At 46.4% G+C, this 21,628-nt stretch overlaps 1 protein-coding gene across 4 annotated transcripts; it reads left to right on the top strand.

The window, feature by feature from the left end:
- The first annotated feature begins 4,360 nt into the window (after positions 1-4,360).
- On the top strand, positions 4,361-21,213 carry EHF (ETS homologous factor). 4 transcript variants are annotated; one of them, XM_060104338.1, is made up of 8 exons: positions 4,361-4,460; positions 8,114-8,359; positions 10,796-10,858; positions 13,522-13,590; positions 13,709-13,777; positions 19,202-19,264; positions 20,815-21,010; positions 21,114-21,213. In XM_060104338.1, exons 1-8 carry the CDS (start codon positions 4,364-4,366, stop codon positions 21,211-21,213), a joined length of 903 nt encoding a protein of 300 aa, XP_059960321.1. In that variant the 5' UTR covers positions 4,361-4,363. The 4 variants fall into 4 exon arrangements, with proteins under 4 accessions (XP_059960321.1, XP_059960322.1, XP_059960319.1 ...); XM_060104336.1 differs by having other exon boundaries at positions 4,364-4,460; positions 19,205-19,264; XM_060104339.1 differs by lacking the exon at positions 13,709-13,777.
- Positions 21,214-21,628: the final 415 nt, after the last annotated feature.

Raw genomic sequence — 21,628 nt, 5'->3', positions numbered from 1 at the left:
TTTCTGGTGTGCAGTTTTTAAGCGCCCAAGTAGTAATTTACGCTGTGTTCCCAGAATACATACAATGCGGGAATAGACAAAGGTGGGCCTGATACCCAGTGCATTTTCTTAAATTTCTACCTAGGAGGCAATTACCCAGCATGACCAGGCACTGTGCTGGGGACCTCGCAGTCCCTTATCTCAGTCAGTCCTCCAGCAAGCTTAGGTGGTGATACTAATGCCACGGCTGTTTCCTGGGAGAGGATATAGCAGCTCAGAAAGGATAGAAAACAGTCCAAGGTCACCACACCAGCAAGATCAAAGCCTGAGCTGTCACCTCCACAGGCTCTAATTTGACTGGTGTTCACAACAACTGGGGGTGATTTGGCTCCAGGGGACATTTTTCAGGGGGGTGGTGGGTGAGTGCTGCTAGAATCTAGTGGCTAGAGACCAGTGATGCAGCTAAGCATACTGCAATGCACAAGTCGGCTCCGCAACAAAGAACCATCCTGGACCAAGATGCCAGTCGTGCTGAGGTTGAGAAACTGCTTTTCACCCCTAGAATTCTCCCTCGAGCTGGAGATGAGGCCAAATAGATCCTTTTCCCAGCTTGCTTTTGGCTCGAAGGGTGGAACCTTCTTACTTAGGCTCTGAATTTACTTCCTCCAATCTTGGAAGAAGTAAAATGTGTTAGAGCAACACCCTGAGAACTGATGTTTAAAGAAAGGAAAAGAAATTGATTTTAAATGAGGGCATGTGTTCTGGCATTGGACTAGGGACCTTTAAATCCATGATATTATTTATCCTTCCAAACAGCCCTTAGGCTTGGAGGACATCCACTTTCCCTGACTTCCCCTTTGAAATCAGTGAAGACATTGAGCTGGGAAAGGGTAACATACTCAAGGTCAGGTGGCTGAAAGATGGGGAGCCTGGATTCCAACCCAGGCCTCAGAGATTCCAAAGTCTCTACCTCCCACACTTGATATATTTTTCTTTTGAAAGAAAATAACAAAAGCTATGCTGAAGGTAAAGTAGAAAGCTTAAAGAGCAGCATTAAATAATTCCCTTACTTTTTAATGAAAAGGGTTGCTTTTTATACCTCATAAAGTAATCACCATGTACCATAGAAAGTTTAATTTCATATATGGGAGTGTGGCTGAGTTGATTATAATAATGCTTTTTAAAAAAAAACAATTCACAAGGCACATTTATTATCCATTATCTCATTTGATCTTTTCAACAGTCCTGTAAGGCTGCTGGGGGGCAAATGTCCTCATTTTACACCTGAAGAGCTGGGCCTCCGGGGGTGGGGGGGTAGGACTTGGTGAAAGGCCTTCTGCCATGCTGGCCCCGAGGTGGGGGGCCTTCGCTGCCCATGCTAAGGGCGCTGTCCCTGCAGCCCCAAGCTGGGTTGAAAATACTGATCTTCTTTCCTCACAAGCCCGGGTGACCTCGGTGAACTCTGACTCACTAAGGAATATGCCACATAAACTCTTTTATGGGCAGTAACCATTTACTGTGCCCTGTAAAAAAGGGCCCTTCACCCTGCCAGCTGCTTTCCCTTGGAAAGGGGGTGCTGGCAGGGAGCACGCTCAGCCTCCTGGGGGGCCAGGTGGCAACCGGGCAGCTGTGACCTTGTAGTCCTCAGGGCTTCTCTGTGGGTTGAGAGTTCTGGGTGCCTCGTGCTGAGAAATGATGTCTGCCCAGAGGAAAGGGGCTGGTGGGCATTCAGTCCTAAGAGGAAAACTGGCCCACACGGTCATGAGACATTTATTGAATTGTTCCTTAGTACCCACTCGGCTCTCTGCATGCACAAGCTCATTTGATGCCCACAGCCCTCTGTGTCTGGGTTGTTCCCATTTTACAGGGCGGGAAAGTGAGGATCAGAAAGATTTAGGCTAGACAGACTTGAACTTGCTCAAGGTCACCCACAGTGAGCAGGGGAGCTAGGATCTGAGCCCACCTTTCCCTGACTTCAAAGCCAGGCGTTCAGTCCTCACACCACCCTGCCTTCTAGTTTTTTGGGAAGTGGTGAGCAGGAGGTCTGGGCCAGCCGGCTGAGGAGGTGGGTCCTAGTTGGCCCCGGCAGGTCTGGCTTCCACTGAAATGGCCACTTTGAAACAGCCCTGCGGGCAAACCCTTGTGAAAGAATTTCAGGGAAGCCTCCGCTGCCCACCCCACCCTTACCCACAGCCTGGAGGGCAGATGGGCTGGGCTCTGAGCTGCAGCCCCTTCAGGGTTAAACAGTAACCTGTCTACTGCTTGTAGTTGAGCAAATGCTGGCAAGGAACAAGCCCAGCCTTGAGCAAACAGGAGTCGGTGCCATGCCTCCTCCCTCCCCCAGCCACCCCTCTGGGGACCTGGAAGTTTTCTTGTACCTTGGAGTCCCCCATTTGGTTTCTTAGCTTAGGGCAATTGCTGTAGAAAGCTCGATGGGAAAAGGCCCAGTTCCTGTGAAGGAGAAAAAGGCTCGACTTGGGTTGGTTTTCTCTGAGAGTGAGAATCAAAGCGATTTCTGGAAATGAACTTAAGAAGCAACCTACCTTCTTTAAATTTTTGCGTGGGGAAACTGAGGCCCAAGGTTGCTTCTGGTTTGGGTTATCCAGAGATGTAGTAGCCCTCCTCCTCATAACACCTACCATGCGGTCATGTCCTACTTTGTGACAAGTGCTTGAGGTATAGAAACTCGTTTAAGCTCCAACCAATACACATGGTATGTATGATGACCTGTATTTTGCATAAGAGGAAACTGGGGTTCAGAGAGGTTAATGACTTTTGTTCGACTTAGTACCAACTTTAGCAGGTAAGTGTGAGAGCGTGGGATAAACCCCCGCTCTTTCTGACTTCGAAACTCATCTCTATGGCACCACCACGTAGAATCCAGCTCTGCCATCTCCGCACCCTGTGGTCTGTTACAGTGTTCATTATTCCCACCACATCTTTCCTTCTCCTACCTTCTACTTAGGCCTAATTATTTGCCAAACAACCAGGATGATGATGTTAATAATCATGATAAATGTTCCTGTTTAGCCTAGTTCAACTCTTAATCACTGCTCTATCCTTGGTCCCTAAAACTGTGCCCAGCCCATTGCAAGGCTGATAAATATCTGTTGAATAAATGAACACATGAATGAATTTTTATGCCTTTTCCAGACCCCTCTTCTCCCCTCTCAAGCCCTACATAGAACCAGAGGAGCACTAGCTAAATTAGAGGAAAGGGTTTTGAGGGATGGAACTACTCTGGCTGGGCAGTTTCCAACTGGGGGAGGTTGGTGACTCGTGAAGATGCAAGATTTCCCCCATACAGGCAGAAACATTTCCGTGAACTGCTACTCTAAAGCTAGACTCTTCTCCCTACCTGAACCTTTACAAAGAACAGGTTACCCTTAGAGGCCCTGGGTAATGCTCAATCATCCTCTGGAAACAAGCTGTTCATCCTTTGGATGATTGAACACACTTCTGGGGCTTTGAGTCTGAAAGGTGGAGGGCGCCTGCCTTGAGGGTAGGAACATTGTAGATGCTGGACGACTGAGGTGAATATTTCTAAAGTGTAAAATTTTTACATGGTTTAAAAAACCCAAACAGGCTCATGGAAGACAGCCTCTTCTCCTGGGTCCTTTACTGAGAAAACGAGCCCTCAGACTGAGAAAGTCAGCTTCAGATCAGCTTTGAAACCTGCGGTATTCTCCAGGTCTCTAAAAGGAGAGGGAATGTGGGGCTGAATTTTTACCAAGAAGGAGGGGAAGGGGCAGTGTCTTGTCCCCAAAACCAACTGATTTCTAATATTATCACGGAGCCAAATACTTGAAAAACTCTAGGTCAAATATGGCTGAGGTCCTCCAAGACGAGCCCATCCCGTGGCAGACATTTGTGCTGAGGAAATTTACTGGATGCCCAGGTGTAGGCTGCTCAGATGTGTTGAGATTTGTAAATGTCTGATTTCAGGTCAGAGTTCCTGCACAGGTGCCGGGTCTGTTCTGCTACCCATTTGGGTTTTCATTGATTGAAATTTTACTTTAAATAAAAACCTCTTCGGTATTTTCACTTTTGTCAAAAAAAAAAAAAAAAATTGGCTGCTGGCCAGACTCGCCCAGTGAGCAAGTATTACATTTTCCTCCCGTTTCATTCCTGATCAGAGATTATTCATTTGTGAATGGGTGGCTATAAAATCTTGCCTCATGCATATGAAAATCGAACCTGGAAATTTTTAATTGCCAATGAGTTTTGCTTTTACTGAAAGGGCTGTGGCAACATGCTTCACAGGCAATGGATGGAAGGACCAAATTATTTCTTCCTTCCTAAATTCACTCTATGATCTATACTCTCAAATGACGTTTGTCCAAGAGGCACTGGCTGAACGGCCTGTTTGATCCCTTTACAGATCATGATTCTGGAAGGAAGTGGTGTAATGAATCTCAATCCCAGCAACAATCTCCTCCACCAGCAGCCGGCCTGGACAGACAGCTACCCCACGTGCAATGGTAAGGGGCCGCGCGGGGGTCAGTGTCACTCCCCATGGGGATTCTTCCTCGGCTTTAATTAGGCTTCGTTTCCCAACTTAATGAAAAATACAGGTTTTATTCAGCCGGGGGGGTGTGGGGACCAGGGAGACTGGAGAAAACTCTTCTTCACGCTGGAGGTCCTCACAGGCCCCCCAGGGCCCCAGCCAGAAGCCCATTTGAGATATTCCATGGTTTTCTCCCAATATTCAAAGGTCCAGGTTGGTAGCCTGGCAGAGAGGGTGATAGAAGAGGCACCCCAGAGGAAGGCCGACTTTAATAGTGTTGGCTGGGATATCAAGATAGGATAGGATGGAAAACTGTGTGTGTGTGTGTGTGTGTATATGTGTGTGTGCGTGTGTGTGTGTCGCATGGAAGCGTGGAAGTTAAGGAGAAGAGAGTTGTAGCAGCTTAATCTTTCTATTTCATTTTCCGGTGATTTCCCTTTGTAAAGGGAGGGGAGAGTTGTTAGGAGACCATGTGCCTGCCTTTGGTGCTTTAATCTAGAACTGACTGATTAGAAGAAGGAGGGCCTGGTGGTGGGGCTTAGAGAGGGTTTGGTGATCAAGCCCATGGCTTACTGTAGAAGCCGGACTGAAAAAAGTTGTTGCTGAATCAGGGCACCGCACCCCATTGTGAAGGTGTTCAGTTTGCACAGACTGCTGTGCACCGAACTGCAGTGGGTGTAGGGAGCTCTGAGCCTTCTCCTGCCCAATACCTGCCGCTAATCTCCTCCCCAGAGACTCTGCTGTGCTTGCTTCCCTTGAGAAAATGGAAATGGGCCATCGGTGAGCAGAGTCTGGGAAGCAGCAGTGGGAGGCTGATGGAAGGGGTGCATTCTCCAAGAAGTGGCCGATCCGTGGGCAGCTCCACCTTCCAGCTTGGAAGCCCAGCCACACGTGGTCAAAAGCGGGGATGGGTGACCTTCTCTGACTGATCACCTGTGCTTCCGAACTCCTGCCTTTTCTGGGCATGACCTTCCCTGTGGCAGGACTCAGATTCCTTGTGGGGCCCTCAAAGGATGATTCCAAACAGGGAAAAGCTCTTTAGGCTGCAAAATCTTTTGGATGCCAGGCCCTAGGACCCTCGATTAAGGCAGCATCCCTCTGGTTTACTCTGGAGTGTAGTCAGCAGGGAGTGGAATTTAAACATCACTTTTTTACTCTCTAACTTCCAGAGGCCCCAGAGAGGGCCCAGCTCCTGGTCATGATTGATGGGGGAGGCCAGTTGAATGCCAGAGAGGAGCTGAACTCATACGATTTTCAGTGCTTTTCCCAAAGCTTCAGGAATCTGATGAGTCGCCTGGCTGATGGGGAGTCTCCCCTGGTCAACTTTAGACAAAATTCTCGGGTTCTGGCAAGTTCTAACAGGCTGCGCTATCAGGAGCCATCCTCTCATCTGGGTCATGTGACATCGAGAGAAGAAAGTACCGCAGGCCTGGTGTGGGGTTATTGAGGGTCTCTTGTTTACAAACCCGGAGCTGCAGGGTCATAGCAACACAATTAATTAAAAAATAAAAGTACAAAGACTTGGGGAGCTGCAAAAAATGTAGCCCACCCTTAAATAGCTGTATTGGTAGGACACCAAAAATTCGGGAGGAAGTAGAGACATCCAGTCTAGGCTCTGTGTGTTGGTGTATTAGGGAATATTTCTATGTAATTAAATTTTGGGACTAGATTCGTCCAGTCCCTGCCCCTTCCCCCTCCACTGTTGGCTTCTCCTTTAGGGCCCAAGCTGAGGGTTTAGGCCTGCTTTTGTGTGGCCATGAGGAATGAGGAGTAAGGCACATAATATGAGTGGCAGGTGGGACCAGGTTGGAAACATTCCCCCTTCAGCCTTTCCCCCTGAGGTGTTGAGGGCTAGGCCATAGGCATTATGGAGATCAAACCTTTTGGAGCTCTGTAGCTCCTTGCCATTCAAACTGTATCCACTGACCAACATCATAATCATCCTGGGAAGTTTGTTAGGAATGCAGAAACTCAGGCCCCACCCCAGGTCTATGGAATCAGAACCTGCATTTGAACCACATCCCCTGGTGATTCATAATCACATTAGTTTGAGAAGTACTAATCTAGCATGACCTTGAAGAAAAAGTTAGGGACCATTTTCTTTTGCTATGTTTTCCTCTGTTGGTCTATTCTTGAGTTTGTGGGAATATCTGTGTGTCATGCTCAGCTGGATTTCCCCTCCTTCAGTTTGGTGGGCTATAATAGGGTTTTCCCCTTGTCCTTGCCCCTCACCTTTCCCACTAGAGAGCTCCTTCCCTTGGCCCATGCTTTCAAGGGGATTGTAAGGTCTCTCAGTCTGGTTATATGCTGCCAGAGGCTGGTTCTCTCTTCTCCATCCCTCCAGGATTTGGGGCTGATTTAGTCATGTTCTCTTAAGTGAGTATGAGTGTCACATACATAGATGGTTAGTCCATAGTGAGCTCAGTAATATTTATTGGCTTGAATGAACTCCTCTTCTTCGCCGGTACTTGAATTAACCATCTTGTGAATGCACCTCACAACTCTTCCAGGTTCCAACGTTATTTCTTCTTCAGCCCCAAATTTACTAAAGAAGGAGAGAGACAGTACCTATGATGGCAAAGTCTCTGAGGTAGTTTTTATGGGAGATACAAGGATGGGTAAGACAGAGTCCATGACCTTGAGCATACAATTTACAAAGGAGAACAGGACTGTAGTTAGAGACCCACCAAGAGAGGCAGAACATGACAAACGTAATTAGGAGAAATGTAAAGTGCATCTCCTAGAGATTCAGAGGACAGCAGCCCTCAGCAGTCAGTCAAGGGGATCTGTGACGGCTTTATAGGGTGGTCAGGGCCAGCAAGCTGGGTAGAAATTCAACAGGCAGTGATAGGTAGAACACAAACCAGGCTGAAAGAACAACATAGAAAAAAGGCAAAAGGTCACTTGAGGAATAGTTAGTGAAGAGCCTTAATGCCTGGCTTGGCAGTTTTGGGCCTAATTTCAGTGGATAAAGGGAAATTGCTGAAGGTAGCTGAGTAGGGAAGTGACATCCTAGTGGCTGTAATAACCAGTATGGGGTGGGAGGATGTCAGCACAGTGAGCAGATGAATCATCTGGGCCACTTTGGGGAGCAGCAAAGGCATCACAGAGACAAGAACCTGAGTCTCAAGCTTCAGTTTGGTTGAAAATGGTCTGAGTTTTGGGTATGTATGTGTATATATGCGTGTGTAAGAGAGAGAAATAAATGGGAGAGAGAGAGGGAGAAGAAGGAGAGAATTATGTGGGTGTGGACAAGAAGCTAATACTCTGTTGAAACTGTAGCAATGCTTTAGCTTTCATGGTAGTTTGTGGGAGGTGGGGAAAGAGCTCATGATCTCAGAGCATTTCAAGTGTTGTGTCCTCATCCAGAGCTCAGGGGTAAGTATATGGAGAACAAAATGAAGATATACGGAGGCTGAATGATTGGCTCCCACCACAACTGGGGAAAGAATTGCATTTCCTAGAGCCTCCTCTCCAGAGCCCATCTCAAGCTCCAATCCCCACTGATGCACGCAGGGAGTGGTTGTGATCCCTGTGACGTCTGGCAGCCAGAGGGGCATCCCCATGTCTGGGATCATGCTCGGAAACAAACACGGGTCACTCACAGGGCCGCCTCCTGTTTTGCAGTTTCCAGCGGGTTTTTTGGAGGCCAGTGGCATGAAATCCATCCTCAGTACTGGACCAAGTATCAGGTGTGGGAGTGGCTCCAGCACCTCCTGGACACCAACCAGCTGGACGCCAGCTGCATCCCTTTCCAGGAGTTTGACATCAACGGCGAGCATCTCTGCAGCATGAGTCTGCAGGAGTTCACCCGGGCGGCAGGGACAGCAGGACAGCTCCTCTACAGCAACCTGCAGCATCTCAAGTGGAATGGTAACTCTTTCTCTGTCTCTGTCTCTGTCTCTCTGCCCTGCTAGGAGCCATCTGGGAAGAGCAGAGACTCCACAGCTGGCAGGGTTCCTGTTTAGGGGCATCCAAGGATGGTCTCACCTCCAAATGACTGTTTCCTGAGACAGAGAAGTAGAAGGGAAGTGAGAGGACAGGCTTGAAGCCTAGGGTACAAGGTGTGTCTAATCCCATACAAATCCAGCATACTGTAATTCTCTCTTTACGTGGTTAATTTCCAAGGAGACAAAGGTTAGCTGGGTATTCACAGGATACTTGGTACTCTCAGAAAACCACTTCTTTCTCTTGCAAATGGGGTTCGATTGTTTCATTCCCAATCCCTTGCTTGTTAAGATCATCATGGCTATTTTTTAAAAAACATTTCTACACCTAGGTTCTCAAGATGGGACGTAAGTGTGGTAAGAAAATAGGCAAAATTAGATCTAGTTTGTTTTTTGGGAGGGGAGAAAGCTTACAATCTTACAACAGATTTTTAAAAGGTCCTGAATCGAAAAAAGGCTTAAAACGAATGGTCTGGACACATTTGGGATGTTTCTTCAGTGATTTCTGGGATTGGTGCTGCCCTAGAGCCCCAGGTGTCTTTCCTGAGGCCTCACCTAGCACATAGACAGGCACCGTTTAAAGGCTGTCCATTGGTGATAGTTTATTCACAACTACACGCGTGCTACACTGGCTTGCAAGAGCTGGTAGGGTAGACAAGTATCTTGCAGAATGTCCTTGACACGGGCCTAAGGTTCTTCTGATATGGTTATAAAAAACTAGCTCCGGGCTTCCCTGGTGGCTCAGTGGTTGAGAGTCCGCCTGCCGATGCAGGGGACACGGGTTCATGCCCTGGTCTGGGAAGATCCCACTTGCCGCACAGCGGCTGGGCCCGTGAGCCATGGCCGCTGAGCCTGCACGTCCGGAGCCTGTGCTCCACAACGGGAGAGGCCACAAGAGTGAGAGGCCCGCGTACCGCAAAACAAACAAACAAACAAAAAAAACTAGCTCCTCTGAGAACTATTTTGGAAAGCAGTGATATGTATGAATAGTGAGCTGTCCTGTCCACATCAGAATGGGCATGTCTGTCTAAGCAGAATCTGTGTTTGGGCATGTAGCTGGAGCTTTGGGAAGCATGAGCTCCAGGGCTGTGAACCAGATTCAGATCCAGAGAGCTGCCATCAACACTGAAGAGAATCCAGCGTCTGGCTTCGGAGCAGGCAGAAGTGGTGGCCATTTGAGATGACCTCATTCAGCTCCTGGGCACTCCCTACTTCCCATCCACCTCACAGAGGTGGTTGCTCATTTTTCTTTTACTAGAACCAAACCAAATAAAGCTCTCAAAATAACCCCCAGGCATCTTCAGAAAGAGCAGACTTACACCTGAAGAATTAAAAATATTTACCTCCCCACCTCCAATTAAATCCACTCCTTTAAAGCTTTGCCCTGATTGAAGCTTAAGTCAGGGAAATGTGGGAGGTGATGTGGCCGTCCTTGACCTTCCACCTTTGACCTTCCACCTTTGGTCTTCCATGACTTGCATGTTGCTGGTGTCTCTGAATGCCTAATGTCCAGATTTCTCACCTTTGTTTCGTTGTTTGCCTCTTTGTAGACATTCTACTAACTTACATTTATTGAGTATTTACTTATACAAGGACTCTAAGTGAATTGATTCATTTGGTGACCTTATGTGAAAATAAATATTGCACCCATCTGACAGGGGCAGTTTTCATCTGGGAAAACTGAAGGTCAGAGACATTCAAGCATGACCTCTGCTCCTGAGATATTTATAACCTGGATGGGCAGGAAAAACATATGAAACGAATTCACTTGTATATATGTGCTTTCATATATGATACATCTGGAGAAAAGTTGCCAGGCATAAATAAGGGAAGAATCACTGCACTTATCCAGACATAGCTCATAGATTAGATCTAATCAAAAGGGGTTTGATTAAATTTAAGATCAAAGAAGAACTAAGGTGGTTTTCCTTTGCATTTTGTATCAAATCTTAGTATGGGAAAGAACCTTAGAGGAAATCTAATGACTTTAGCTAGCTTAATCTCCTAAATGTACAGTTGAGGAAACCAAGATGAAGAAAGGTGAAGTACCTTGCAGCTATTAGTGGAAAAACTGGTCTTCCAACTTCTAAAGTTCTATTTCCTTCATACTGGATGCCTTCTCTATACAAGGCCAAATAATTCCATCTGATGTTGGTGCCCTAGCTACTGATTTTCTGGGCCAAGGGCCCCAGGCTTGAGATTATAGATCCAGAGAGGGAAGCCCCCTCCCAGAAGCAAAGAAGGGTGATCATGCTGTGGGATTGTCAGAAGCTCTTCCATGAAGCCAGCTTCGTCCTTGGTCAAGCAACACATTTTGGCTACACGTGGGCCCGCTCTGAGTTTCCCAATCTGTCCTTCACAGGCCAGTGCAGCAGTGACCTGTTCCAGTCCACACACAATGTCATTGTCAAGACCGAACAAGCTGGTGAGTCGTGGCAGATGAAGGGAGCCAACTTGGTAGGCAAAGGCCTGCGGCGGACAACTGGGAGGGAGTGTGAGGGAGAGTGCGGGAGCAGGACGGAGCCAGTACTTTGGCAGGAAACCCAGGGATGTCTCTTCCCTGGCTGTCTCCAATGGGCCAGGCAGCCATGAGCCTCATCCCTCGTCCTTGGGACCAATGACTGACGACTACTTCTGATTGTTAAGATTGATGGTGAGCCTAATTCTGCCCACACTTCTCTGCTTCCCATGGTTGATCAAGGGAACACCCAGGCTCTGATCCAGGAGCCCAGAAAATGCAGAATCTAAGTGGGCTTTCTTGTCACCACAAAGAGTCAGGGGATTGGACTTGGCCAAGTTAGGAGAAGCAAGGGGAGAGAAGAGGAAGGGTCAGTGTCTCCTCTCCCCCTCCTCCCTTGGAGGGAGTGTGTTTCACAAGGAGGAGGAATATTCGGACTTGGTGTTGTAGTTACTATAGTTTCTGGGGACCTTGGAGTTTCTGTAGGGATGTCCAAAGGCAGCTGTGGAACTGATTCCCGCCTTAAGTACGCTTTTAGACAAAAGCCACTATTCTGAGCTCTGAGTAGAGTCTGCAGGCCCAGAGTAGCTACATTCATTTTTGTTCTCCATCTGCCTAATCATCCCTCCTTCCTCTGTCCCAAAATCTCTCTCCTGAGAACTTTCTGTCTCCCCTGGGGACTTGCAGGGGGCAGTAACTGCCTCGAGAAGTTGTGCCCTAGAGCCTTGTACCAATCAGAGGTCTTTGTATAGTGACCTTTGGCCTATGACCTCTTAGGCTAGGGAGAGCTCTGCAAGTCCCCCCAAGCCCATAGGAGCTGCCACTGCTCCAAGGTCACTCCCCATGTCCACATCAGTGAGAATGTGGGCCACATGGACCAACCACAGAGTTTGCCTCAGGCCTCCCTGCAGGTTGCGTGCCAGTCACCAAGGACTGTATTTTACCTGGGGTGATTTTTGAGTCACTAGGGGCGGAAATTGGCCCCACGCAGTTATTTACTCTTTTGTAAGGGGGCTGGTCTACCATTATTAAAGAAAAGCAGTAGCTGCTAAACATGTTAATTAGGTATTCCTAGCCCTGCCCTTCCCCCCAGAGACCAGGGTTGAGTTACCCAGATGGTCTATGCTTTATGGGCGTGACTGCCCTAGAGGCAGGCACAGGAGTTGGCCTAGAGGATGGTGCCCCCTGACCCCGAATCCCCACTGTTGACTGGACAGATAGCCCCAGCGGAGGAGACAGTTTGGAACTGGAGAGGTCCCAAGTACTTGACAATTCCTCCTTGACCATCCAGACATTCTCATGTTGCCAGTTCACAAAAGCTGAGCCGAGGGGTGGGGAAGAAGCTCCACTCTGGGAGGAGGGGAAAGGAGGCTCATACAGGGGCCAACACCCCCAAATCTTTTTGGTTCAGTTTGTTTTCAGAGACAACAACAGGTGTACAAGGTGACCCAACGAGGACAGAGGGTGTAACCCCTAAGTGATCAGGCTTGGGGTGCCCAAACACGTAGCTATTAGTTCAAATACCAGCTAAATCCCTATGTCGTAAACAGGAGGACTTAGCCAGTGAGTCAGGTTTGTATACCACTTATGCTACACAAACAAAATGAAACTCGGCCAGTGGCTTACCACCCCGGCCCTGAAATTCAGATGCTGAGCAGGAGGGAGCGGAGGGCAGCCTCTGTCTGTGACGAGGGGAGAGCAGGAAGTTCCTGGTGGGGATGAGGTGACAGCTCCTGCCAGATCTCACAGCTCTTGGCCAGCCAGGAAAGAAGAAACTTCTGTTGGAGATCAGCCCAGAGGTGAGGGGTGTGTAGGAGTTGGGCTTCGTTTAGGGTAGGTGGAGGGGAGTTTCCTTGGAGTCTGAAATCTGAAGAGTCAGGAGACGTGCTTACCCAGCACACTGAAGAGAGAGAGAGAGAGAACTTTTCCTAGATGAAGCAATGAGGCCCTACTCTTAAAACCTGTTTATTTGATTTGGTAACACTCTCATCTCCTTCTCCTTAGTTCTGTTTTGAAAATTTTATGTTACCCCTTAAGCATATTGGAGAAATTCTGGAGGGAGGGGGCTGTCACCCAACTTGAGGAGAGTTTCTCTCTGGATTTTAGCAGTAAAGACTCTGTGATAAGACTGAGCAGACTTTTTCTTAAAGAAACATCATTAATTCTCCCAGGAAGACGTTACTAGTAAAAGATGCTCATTAATCATGAAATTATTTTGTCCCTACCATTTTTTTTTTTTACTAGTCTAAAAATGTTCTGGTGACAATATAGTAGAATGTAAGACAATGCCAGGCTCCTGGACCCCCCCAAGTACAGACTGGGAATATCCTCAGGAAAGCATTGGTCCAGGACAGGATCCCACTGTTACAACTTCTCTCACTTCCCTCAAAATGCAACAGGTGTAGAACACCTGGATGGGGCCGTAACAAAGTCCATCTCCCCTAGGGCCCTGGAAGAAAACTGGGGTAACATTATGATAAGGTAACATGTGGCTGAAGCAGAATCTTATCTCTTCTCTCTGAGAACCAGCCCCTTGTCCCACACCTCTTTGATGAACAGTGAGTAAGAAAAGGCAAACTCCTCACCTGGGGAAGGTGATTGCTGACATTCCCATTTTCTGTCCTTTGTAGACCCTTCCATCATGAACACCTGGAAAGAAGAAAACTATTTATATGACACCAACTATGGTAGCACAGTAGGTAACTAACTCCCCAACGCTTAAGACCCTTTTACATTCTTATTCTGGTTTGCTAACAGCCAAAAATTTATGTTGTAAGGAGGGGACTCTTAATGTCCTTTATGTTTTCATTGCCACAGATTTGTTGGACAGCAAAACTTTCTGCCGGGCCCAGATCTCCATGACAACCAGCGGTCACTTTCCCATTGGTAAGTTGTCCTGACATCTGAGGCTGAGTGTGCCTCCTGCAAGTGTTTACTGTGAATTAATGAGAATTACCAATGCCCTACATTTCCAACTTCACTGGAGTCTTTCCCATTAAAAGGCTAGGAAAGGTTTATAAAGAATCTGCTTTTGGGCCCATATTTGTACATTGAAAATGACCAGCAAGGATGCCTCTAGGAAATGTGTTTTGCTCCTGTGAAACCAAGTCACTCTCTGTGACAACAGAAACTCTCTTTTCAGTAAAAACTTGCTTTTGTGAAATTATCCAATAAAATTATTCATATGTGGGTATACTTATGGGGGAGAAGGCTCTATTTAATTTTCAACAAGCTGTCTTTGGCTTTAGAGAATGAATGTCTAACCGTGGAATTCAGAGGACAGTGAACCTGGGATGATGGTCTCTGGGTGGAGGGGCAGTAGCTGAAAACTTCTGGAACCCTGGGAATCACAGGTCAGTTTTAAAGTCTGACCTTGTTGGCTCATCAGGACTCTCTAATTAGTCAGACCGCCTGCACATTATGAATCATGTTCATATGAGTCGTGTTTGGTTAGGATTGGATGCATCTGGGGTCTACCCATGACTCTCAATCAAGGTTACACTGAGTGAGAGGGCTGGTCTGCTGGGAGTCTGGGAGAGAAGCTTTCAGATTGTATTTCAGATTATTTCTCCTTGTCCACTTACAAATAGTTCCACTGGTAGGAATGAGTGCATGGGGGAGGTGAAGAGAGGGTTTCGTGTTGTCTCTTGATCTCGGTGCGAATTTGTGAATCTGTTTGGCTCTGTGAAATGGAGTTTAGACCCATCACAAGTGAATCTGTCTTTTCCTGGAATTGAATTTGGGGCAACTTCAGAACTGGGATTTAAAAGAGTGTCTGTGAAAGGAAGAATCAAACAACAACCCTTCCTCCTTCCTTTTTTTTTTTTTTTTTTTTTCATTTTGTTGAGTGTGCTTTTGAGAACTGAAAAAATGAAAGCTTTTGGTTTGAGGTTTTGTTCGGGTCAAGCCCTTTGAATGAGACAGGTCTGGGAGCCAGGGTAAATGCTTCTGGAATTGAGGTTAAGAATGGAGGCCAATTCATTTCTCGACCTCCCCCTCCACACAGAGGCCCATCGCCTTATGTGTCACTCTAAGTATTTGCTGAAATTAGGGAACTAGATCAAACACTAGAAAGGTTCTGCAGTGGATTTGCCATGCTGGGGGAACTGAGTCAGTCAGGGTAAAATTTCTGTGGCAATCATCACCACCCAGTCAAGACCAAGGTTTTCAGAGCTGAAGAAACCACCATGGTCACCCTCTGACTTCCTGACACACCTCCTAAAGTGTCACCTCCCATGTCCTGGGTCTTTGGCTTAGGGCAGAAGATTCCAAGGAAGAATAAAGTTGAACCAACCACTTCCTGAGCCTCAGGGATGGTTAAGTCTCTAGGCACCTGGGAAAGGAAAAGCCGTAATCAACAACTCTGCTGCCCTCCCAGCCAGGACACACTGCTCTCTCCTGCATCCTGACTTAACCTGCTGGAATCTCCCGATCAACAGGGACCAAGGTCGGCTTTCATATTTGTAGTAACAGGGAACTCACTGTCTTCTGAGTTCAGCTATTCTACTTTTCAATAGTCCTTCTTCAAATGGGCTTTACAAATCTGCTCTCCTGTACCTCCCCTGATTCTTGATCACCTTACTCCAGATTCCTATCCTGAAATTGTAACACAGGCTGGAAAATGAGATAAGCCATCCAGGACCCCGATCACAATGATCACTTAAAGAATCATTTCAGTGCCTGGGTTGGTGAATTCTTTGGGGTAACAGCCTTCCAGGTAGGATAGTTATTACAACCTTGTAAGGATCAATTCCTTTTAGAATAGTTTAGTCTTTACTGGACGGGACCAGAACCGCCCCCCCCCCCCAAAGACCCTTGTCATTTGTCTGAGTCTTTAGATTTCCAGCTCCTATGAAATGGAGTGCAGTTAAGTATCTTTATGTGTTTTAGTGCAAGTCACAAGCCGCGCTGAGGCGAGGCCACATGTCAACTGACGCCCTTGCTGATAAACACAGGTTGGGGAGCGGGCTCTGTTTTGATTTCTCTGTCATCTGCTCATTTCATAAAATGGCCGCCGCCAGTGTTCCTGATCTGCCCGATAGTCCTCGAGCCAATCACGCTAACTCGGGATTGATGTGTTTATTTACCGACTCGCTGAGCCTAGAGCGAGGGTGGCATGGTATATTATAACACTGAAATTTGTATATCCCGTAAAGAAATGGCTCACAGCTGAATCATATGCAAATGCTTCTAATCTTTGCTTCTTGTGAAGCAGCTTAGATGAAGTCACGCTCTGGAACTCATCATAAACTTGTGCCTCGGTGCTGCCCCGTCTGGACTGGATCTTGGCCTGAGGTGCCTGGGAGCGGAGCAGGAGAAAGCCAAGCTGGACAGTTTCCCCAGAGCAAGCCATTATTTTACAAGGATGAATCACTTAACCACGTGGCTAACTTCAAAGGTTTTGACTTTTATTTTGAGGCCAGGGGAAGAGACAGGGGGCAGGGCCATCATATTAAGGTAAGGTTTCAGATCAAAAGATTTTAGTGCTGAGGCAGGTGGGTGATTCCACAGCTTGTCCCCCATGCCCTGGGGACTGGAAGAAGAGGCTGGAAGAAATTCAAGTTTCTTTTGCCTTCGGCTGCATATTCTTGCCTACGATGATGCACACATTTTTATTGGGGGAATTTTTTTCGCGGGAGGTCTTTCTTAAGCTGGATGGAAGTCTAGCTTGGGTAAATGGCTGACATCTCAAAGCGACATTTCCTCGTGGTGTAGCTGGTCTGGGGCTTCTTAATCTGGAGTCCATGGACTCCTAAGTGACCCACACACTCCTGAAATTGTTACAGAATTTCACGAGTGTACACATATGTGCCTTTTTCTGGGGAGAGGGGCCAAGGTTTCCATTTTATTCATAAAGGTACCTTAACTCCCCAAAGTAACTGATTCTTGCTTTACATGAGTTTGCAACCCCTAAACAATGATTGAGGCCAAAAAGCTGAGAGACACCTACACTTGGGTTTTTCTGAGTTCAATGCTGGCTCTGAAATAATGGCCCTGCATCCCTCCTGGATGCCATTTGAAAATGAGCTTTGCTTGTGGCCTGCTGGGTAAATGCCACTCTTTGTCTGCAGAACAACGTGGCCCTGTCAGAATGATGTATCACTTGGAAACCGCTGTGGGTGCCAACCTGTCGCAATATTGTCACATCCTGATGGGATGTCGCAACCTCACCCTGAAACCTACAGAGAGGGAGAGTGGAGTCTCCTTGCATTTCCTGCGAATTTGTTCTTTCAGGTTTCAGAGAAATCCAAGTCGGGTGCAAACCCTCCTGCTGACAGTGTTGAGGGGAGGGGCGGCGGGGTGGGGGAGGGTGGTGGCGCATTTAACCAGAAGAAGAGGTTTCTCTTCTAACCAGATCTTACTAAAACTCTCTCATCTATCCCACCACGACTTTCAAACTGCTGGGAGCTCTGAGTTGTGACAATCTGGGGGATCAGATAGGTGAATGCATCCATGCATGCGGGGAAATAGAGAATCATCAAATTGGAATGAATTTTCCCCACTAAGTAGTGGGTTGCAGAACTGAACCTGATTCTTGGCAGGGAAGATGTTTATGAAATCTGTTATGTGGCACCATCTTTGGAAATGGCATAGAATAGTGGTTTTGAGTAAAACCTCTGGATCCTGCTAGTACCTTCTTCATAGGGCGATTGTGTGAATCAAAACAGGTGATTCATGTAAAGTGCTGACCACAGTGCCTGGTACATAGTGGTCAAGAAACAGGAGCTAGTCTTCTTAACCATTTTCCTTAGGATCTAATGGTATTCAAACTTTATTGAATAATGGATCACTACTGACAATCTTGAAAGCTGTGGACCCTCTTCCTTTGCCTGTGGTTTCAGTCAGTCTGAAATGCCCTTGAAGTCCACACATGGGTCAGCAAACCTTAAGTTAGGGAGCCCTGATGTAATGTACACAGAAGGGATACGATATACTGGTCCAATTTCTTATCAGGATTGGCTACCATTTAGGGGCTGCCCTGGATTCAAGTTGGCAGATTTTTGATTGTGGTAATTTTTTTTATGGTAAGATCTGCTTTAGTCGTCCTGACATTTGAAGTGCCCATTGGCGCGCGCACACACACACACACACACACACACACACACACCCCACACACACTGCTAGATCATTTAGTTTTCTCTTTAACAAGTTTTATTTCACAGATTTTCCTCTGTCATCTCCTCTTTGTTGATAATCTCAAGGGTTACCATAATGAGCCATTTGTTAAACTAATCTGTGTTTCCATAGTCCACTGTGGCCCTCTGTACTGAGCTCAGGCCAGTCAATGGCCCCTTTGTCAGGCTAATTAAAAGGTAACTTTGCATGCCAAAAAAGGCACTCCTCTGGCTTAAAAGTCATCTTTCTTTGTTATAAATGTTTACATTTTTGTATTATATATATATATATATATATATATATATATATATATATACCTAAAACTTTTCAATGACCTAAATCCTTCAGTGGGGACTTCCCTGGTGGTGCAGTGGTTAAGAATCCGCCTGCCAATGCAGGGGACACGGGTTCGACCCCTGGTCTGAGAAGATTCCACATGCCGGGGAGCAACTAAGCCAGGTACCACAACTACTGAGCCTGCGCTCTAGAGGCCGCGAGCCACAACTACTAAGCCCACGTGCCACAGCTGCTGAAGCCCACGCATCTGGAGTCCATGCTCTGCAACAAGAAGCCACTGTAATGAGAAGCCCATGCACCACAACAAAGAGTAGCCCCCGCTCGCCTCAACTAGAAAAAGCCTGCGGGCAACAAAGAAGACCCAACGCAGCCATAAATAAATAAATAAATAAATAAATAAATAAATAAATCCTTCAATGGCTTCCCATCTCTCACAGAATAAGAGCTAAAATCCTCAAAAAGTCCTATAAGGCCTTAGTGAACCTCACCTGCTCCCCGTGCCCCTTGTTCACAGCCACACTGGCTTCCTTCTATTCTATGCACACTGACCTCAGGGCCTTTGCTATTCTCAGGCATGGAAAGCTCTTCCACAAGCTCTCTGTATGGCTGTCCCCTCACACTGTTCTGGTCCCCTTATCAGAGACGTCTTCTGTGACCACCTTATATTTAATGGCAAAATTATTCCCATCTCCACACTTCTACCCCTATTTCTTACCCTGAAATTTTTTCTCCAGAGCACTTATCACCTCTGTTTTGTTTTGGACACGATCACCTACCTGAACAGTGCCAGACATGTAGTAGGTGCTCAATAAATACTGGTGAAATGAGTGGATGAATGAATGAAGATGATAATTGTAGGAAATAGGGAAATGAAGCAGTTCTCATTTTTCTCTTTAGCAGAGTCGCCTGATATGAAAAAGCAGCAAGACCAACCAACAAAGTCCCACACCAAAAAGCACAGTAAGTTGGCTGGCTTTCAGATGCCTCCTGGCCCTTCCCCTTGAGTGGAGAGTAACTGGAGGCCACCAGTTTTTAGACAAATATTGCCTCTGCCTGCTGCCTGCATTTCTTCACCTCAGACTGGGTAGGATGTGAAAAGAGAGGCATCACTTGCTGGCTAAGTAACCCCCTCTGCAGTCGCTTCTCAAAGTGGAGCCCCAGTGGATATTTCCTCCTCATTCTGTTCTCTTTGTGCTAAAACTGAGACATCAGTGAACGAGAACTTCTTTCAGGCATGGGGTGAGCAATTTCCCTTTCTCCAGAAAAAAGGGTGGGAAGAGGAGAGAGATGGGAAGAAACAGCTGAGGGTGTATTCTTTTTTTCTTTTGCTATATGTTGGCTTCTTACTTTTGTGGAGTTATTGTTCCAAGAAATACTGTTTATTCTTAAGATTCAACAGTGCTTTTGGGGAGTTGTATTTCTCCCGATAATAAAACCTTATGAAAGTGTATGAAATATCAGAGACGTGGAGGTGGGGGGCGGAGGACATGGAAAGAAATCAAGGTGGTGTAATCTGGAAATTGTAAGGAGTTGGACTGCTATCTGCTATCTGCTACTCCAGGTCATCCCACAGAACTGAATGAACACAGCCCTTCAAATTGGGTGTGGGAGGGAGTTGTGTGTCACAAATCCAGTGAGGGTAGAATTGAATTTGGTTGCTAATTTCATTACAGTAGCTGTTTTATTTTCAAATTGGCCCCCTCAACCCCTGTGAGACCCCGCCCCAATATATTCTAGGAGTTAGAATTCTAAGACCCTACCGATGCACATCTGGCTGACACACAGTTTCTGGGTGGCAGCCGTCTAATTGGTTGAGGTTCTAAATAAAAGAAGTTCCGAATAAAAGTGGTTGAGCGTTGCTCTCCTGGGAAGTAACAAGTTGAAATGAATGCCCAGCAATCTGTCAACCATATTTAGAAGATACACCTCCTAGCCTAGGAGATCTAAAACCTATTTTTAAAATTTATTTCTTTTTATTGAAGTACAGTTGATTTACAATGTTGTGTTAATTTCTGCTGTACAGCAAAGTGATTCAGTTACACATATATATACATTCTTTTTTAAAAATATTTTTTATTATTGTTTATCACAGGATATTGAATATAGTTCCCTGTGCTATACAGTAGAAGCTTGTTGTTTATCCATTCCATATAATAGCCTACATTTGCTAACCCCGACCTCCCACTCCGCCCCCTCTCCCAACCCGTGCCCCCTTGGCAAACACAAATCTGTTCTCTATGTAAGACCTGTTCTTTTGTCTTGGCTTTGCCACTAGTTAGCTGTGTGACCTTGGTCAAGTCAGTTAAATTCTCCATGCTTCAGCTTTCTGATTTGTAAAATTAAAAAACGGTGCTAGTTCATTCTTAAATACCCAGTGGGGATTCTGTGATTTGGCATCACAGGTGGGTAGCATGGAGTCGAGTATCTCTGACTTGATGTAAGATGTTTCAACTCTAGGCTTCCTCTAGGCCTTCAGCCATGAATAAACTCCTTTTTCTCCTTCACCTCAGATCCGCGAGGGACTCACTTATGGGAATTCATCCGCGACATCCTCCTGAACCCAGACAAGAATCCAGGGTTAATCAAGTGGGAAGACCGGTCTGAGGGCATCTTCAGGTTCTTGAAATCAGAGGCTGTGGCCCAGCTTTGGGGGAAAAAGAAAAACAACAGCAGCATGACCTATGAAAAACTCAGCCGAGCCATGAGGTGAGGAGTTTCATGTCTCCAAACATGATAAGGCCGTGTGACCAGTCATTCCCCCGGCTGTCTTAATCAGACCAGCCACCTTATGCAATGCCTTTTGTTACAGATATTACTACAAAAGAGAAATTCTGGAACGTGTGGATGGACGAAGACTGGTATATAAATTTGGGAAGAATGCACGCGGATGGAGGGAAAATGAAAACTGAAGCTGCTGACACACTGAACACAAACCTAAACACATCCCAAATGATAACCAACCAAGAAGTCCCTGGACATAAATATTTCAAAGACTACTTTTCTCTGATATTTATGTACCATGATGGGGAAAAAAATACATCTACTTCTAACAGGAAGGAGGAACATGACAGTTGATAGAATTATTTTGTTACTTTGAAGTATGTCCTATATGGGGAACAAACGTACACAGTTTTCTGTGAAATATGACACTGTATGTGGCTGTGATTTATTTTTGCCTCTATTGTGAAGTTCTTTCCCACTGCAAGAACAGAGTCTGTAGCCATGTGCTTCTTGCTAAGGAGAAAGAAAAAAAAATCAGATGGCATTAAAAGTTTTTATATGCAAAATGATTTAGGAAAAGGTGACGTGTCCTCCGCACATAGC

Source organism: Mesoplodon densirostris, chromosome 7 (genome assembly GCF_025265405.1).
Source record: "Mesoplodon densirostris isolate mMesDen1 chromosome 7, mMesDen1 primary haplotype, whole genome shotgun sequence".
Classification (NCBI taxonomy): Eukaryota; Metazoa; Chordata; class Mammalia; order Artiodactyla; family Ziphiidae; genus Mesoplodon; species Mesoplodon densirostris.
This window is presented reverse-complemented; position numbering and strand designations above follow the sequence as displayed.

Bases quoted from the DNA above. Each gene is read 5' to 3' on its own strand.
- EHF (XM_060104338.1), top strand. From the start codon at position 4,364: ATGATTCTGGAAGGAAGTGGTGTAATGAATCTCAATCCCAGCAACAAT. The intron at 13,778-19,201 runs GTAAGTTGTCCT...TTTTCTCTTTAG, and splicing joins CAGCGGTCACTTTCCCATTG to CAGAGTCGCCTGATATGAAA. The intron at 21,011-21,113 runs GTGAGGAGTTTC...CTTTTGTTACAG, and splicing joins AAACTCAGCCGAGCCATGAG to ATATTACTACAAAAGAGAAA.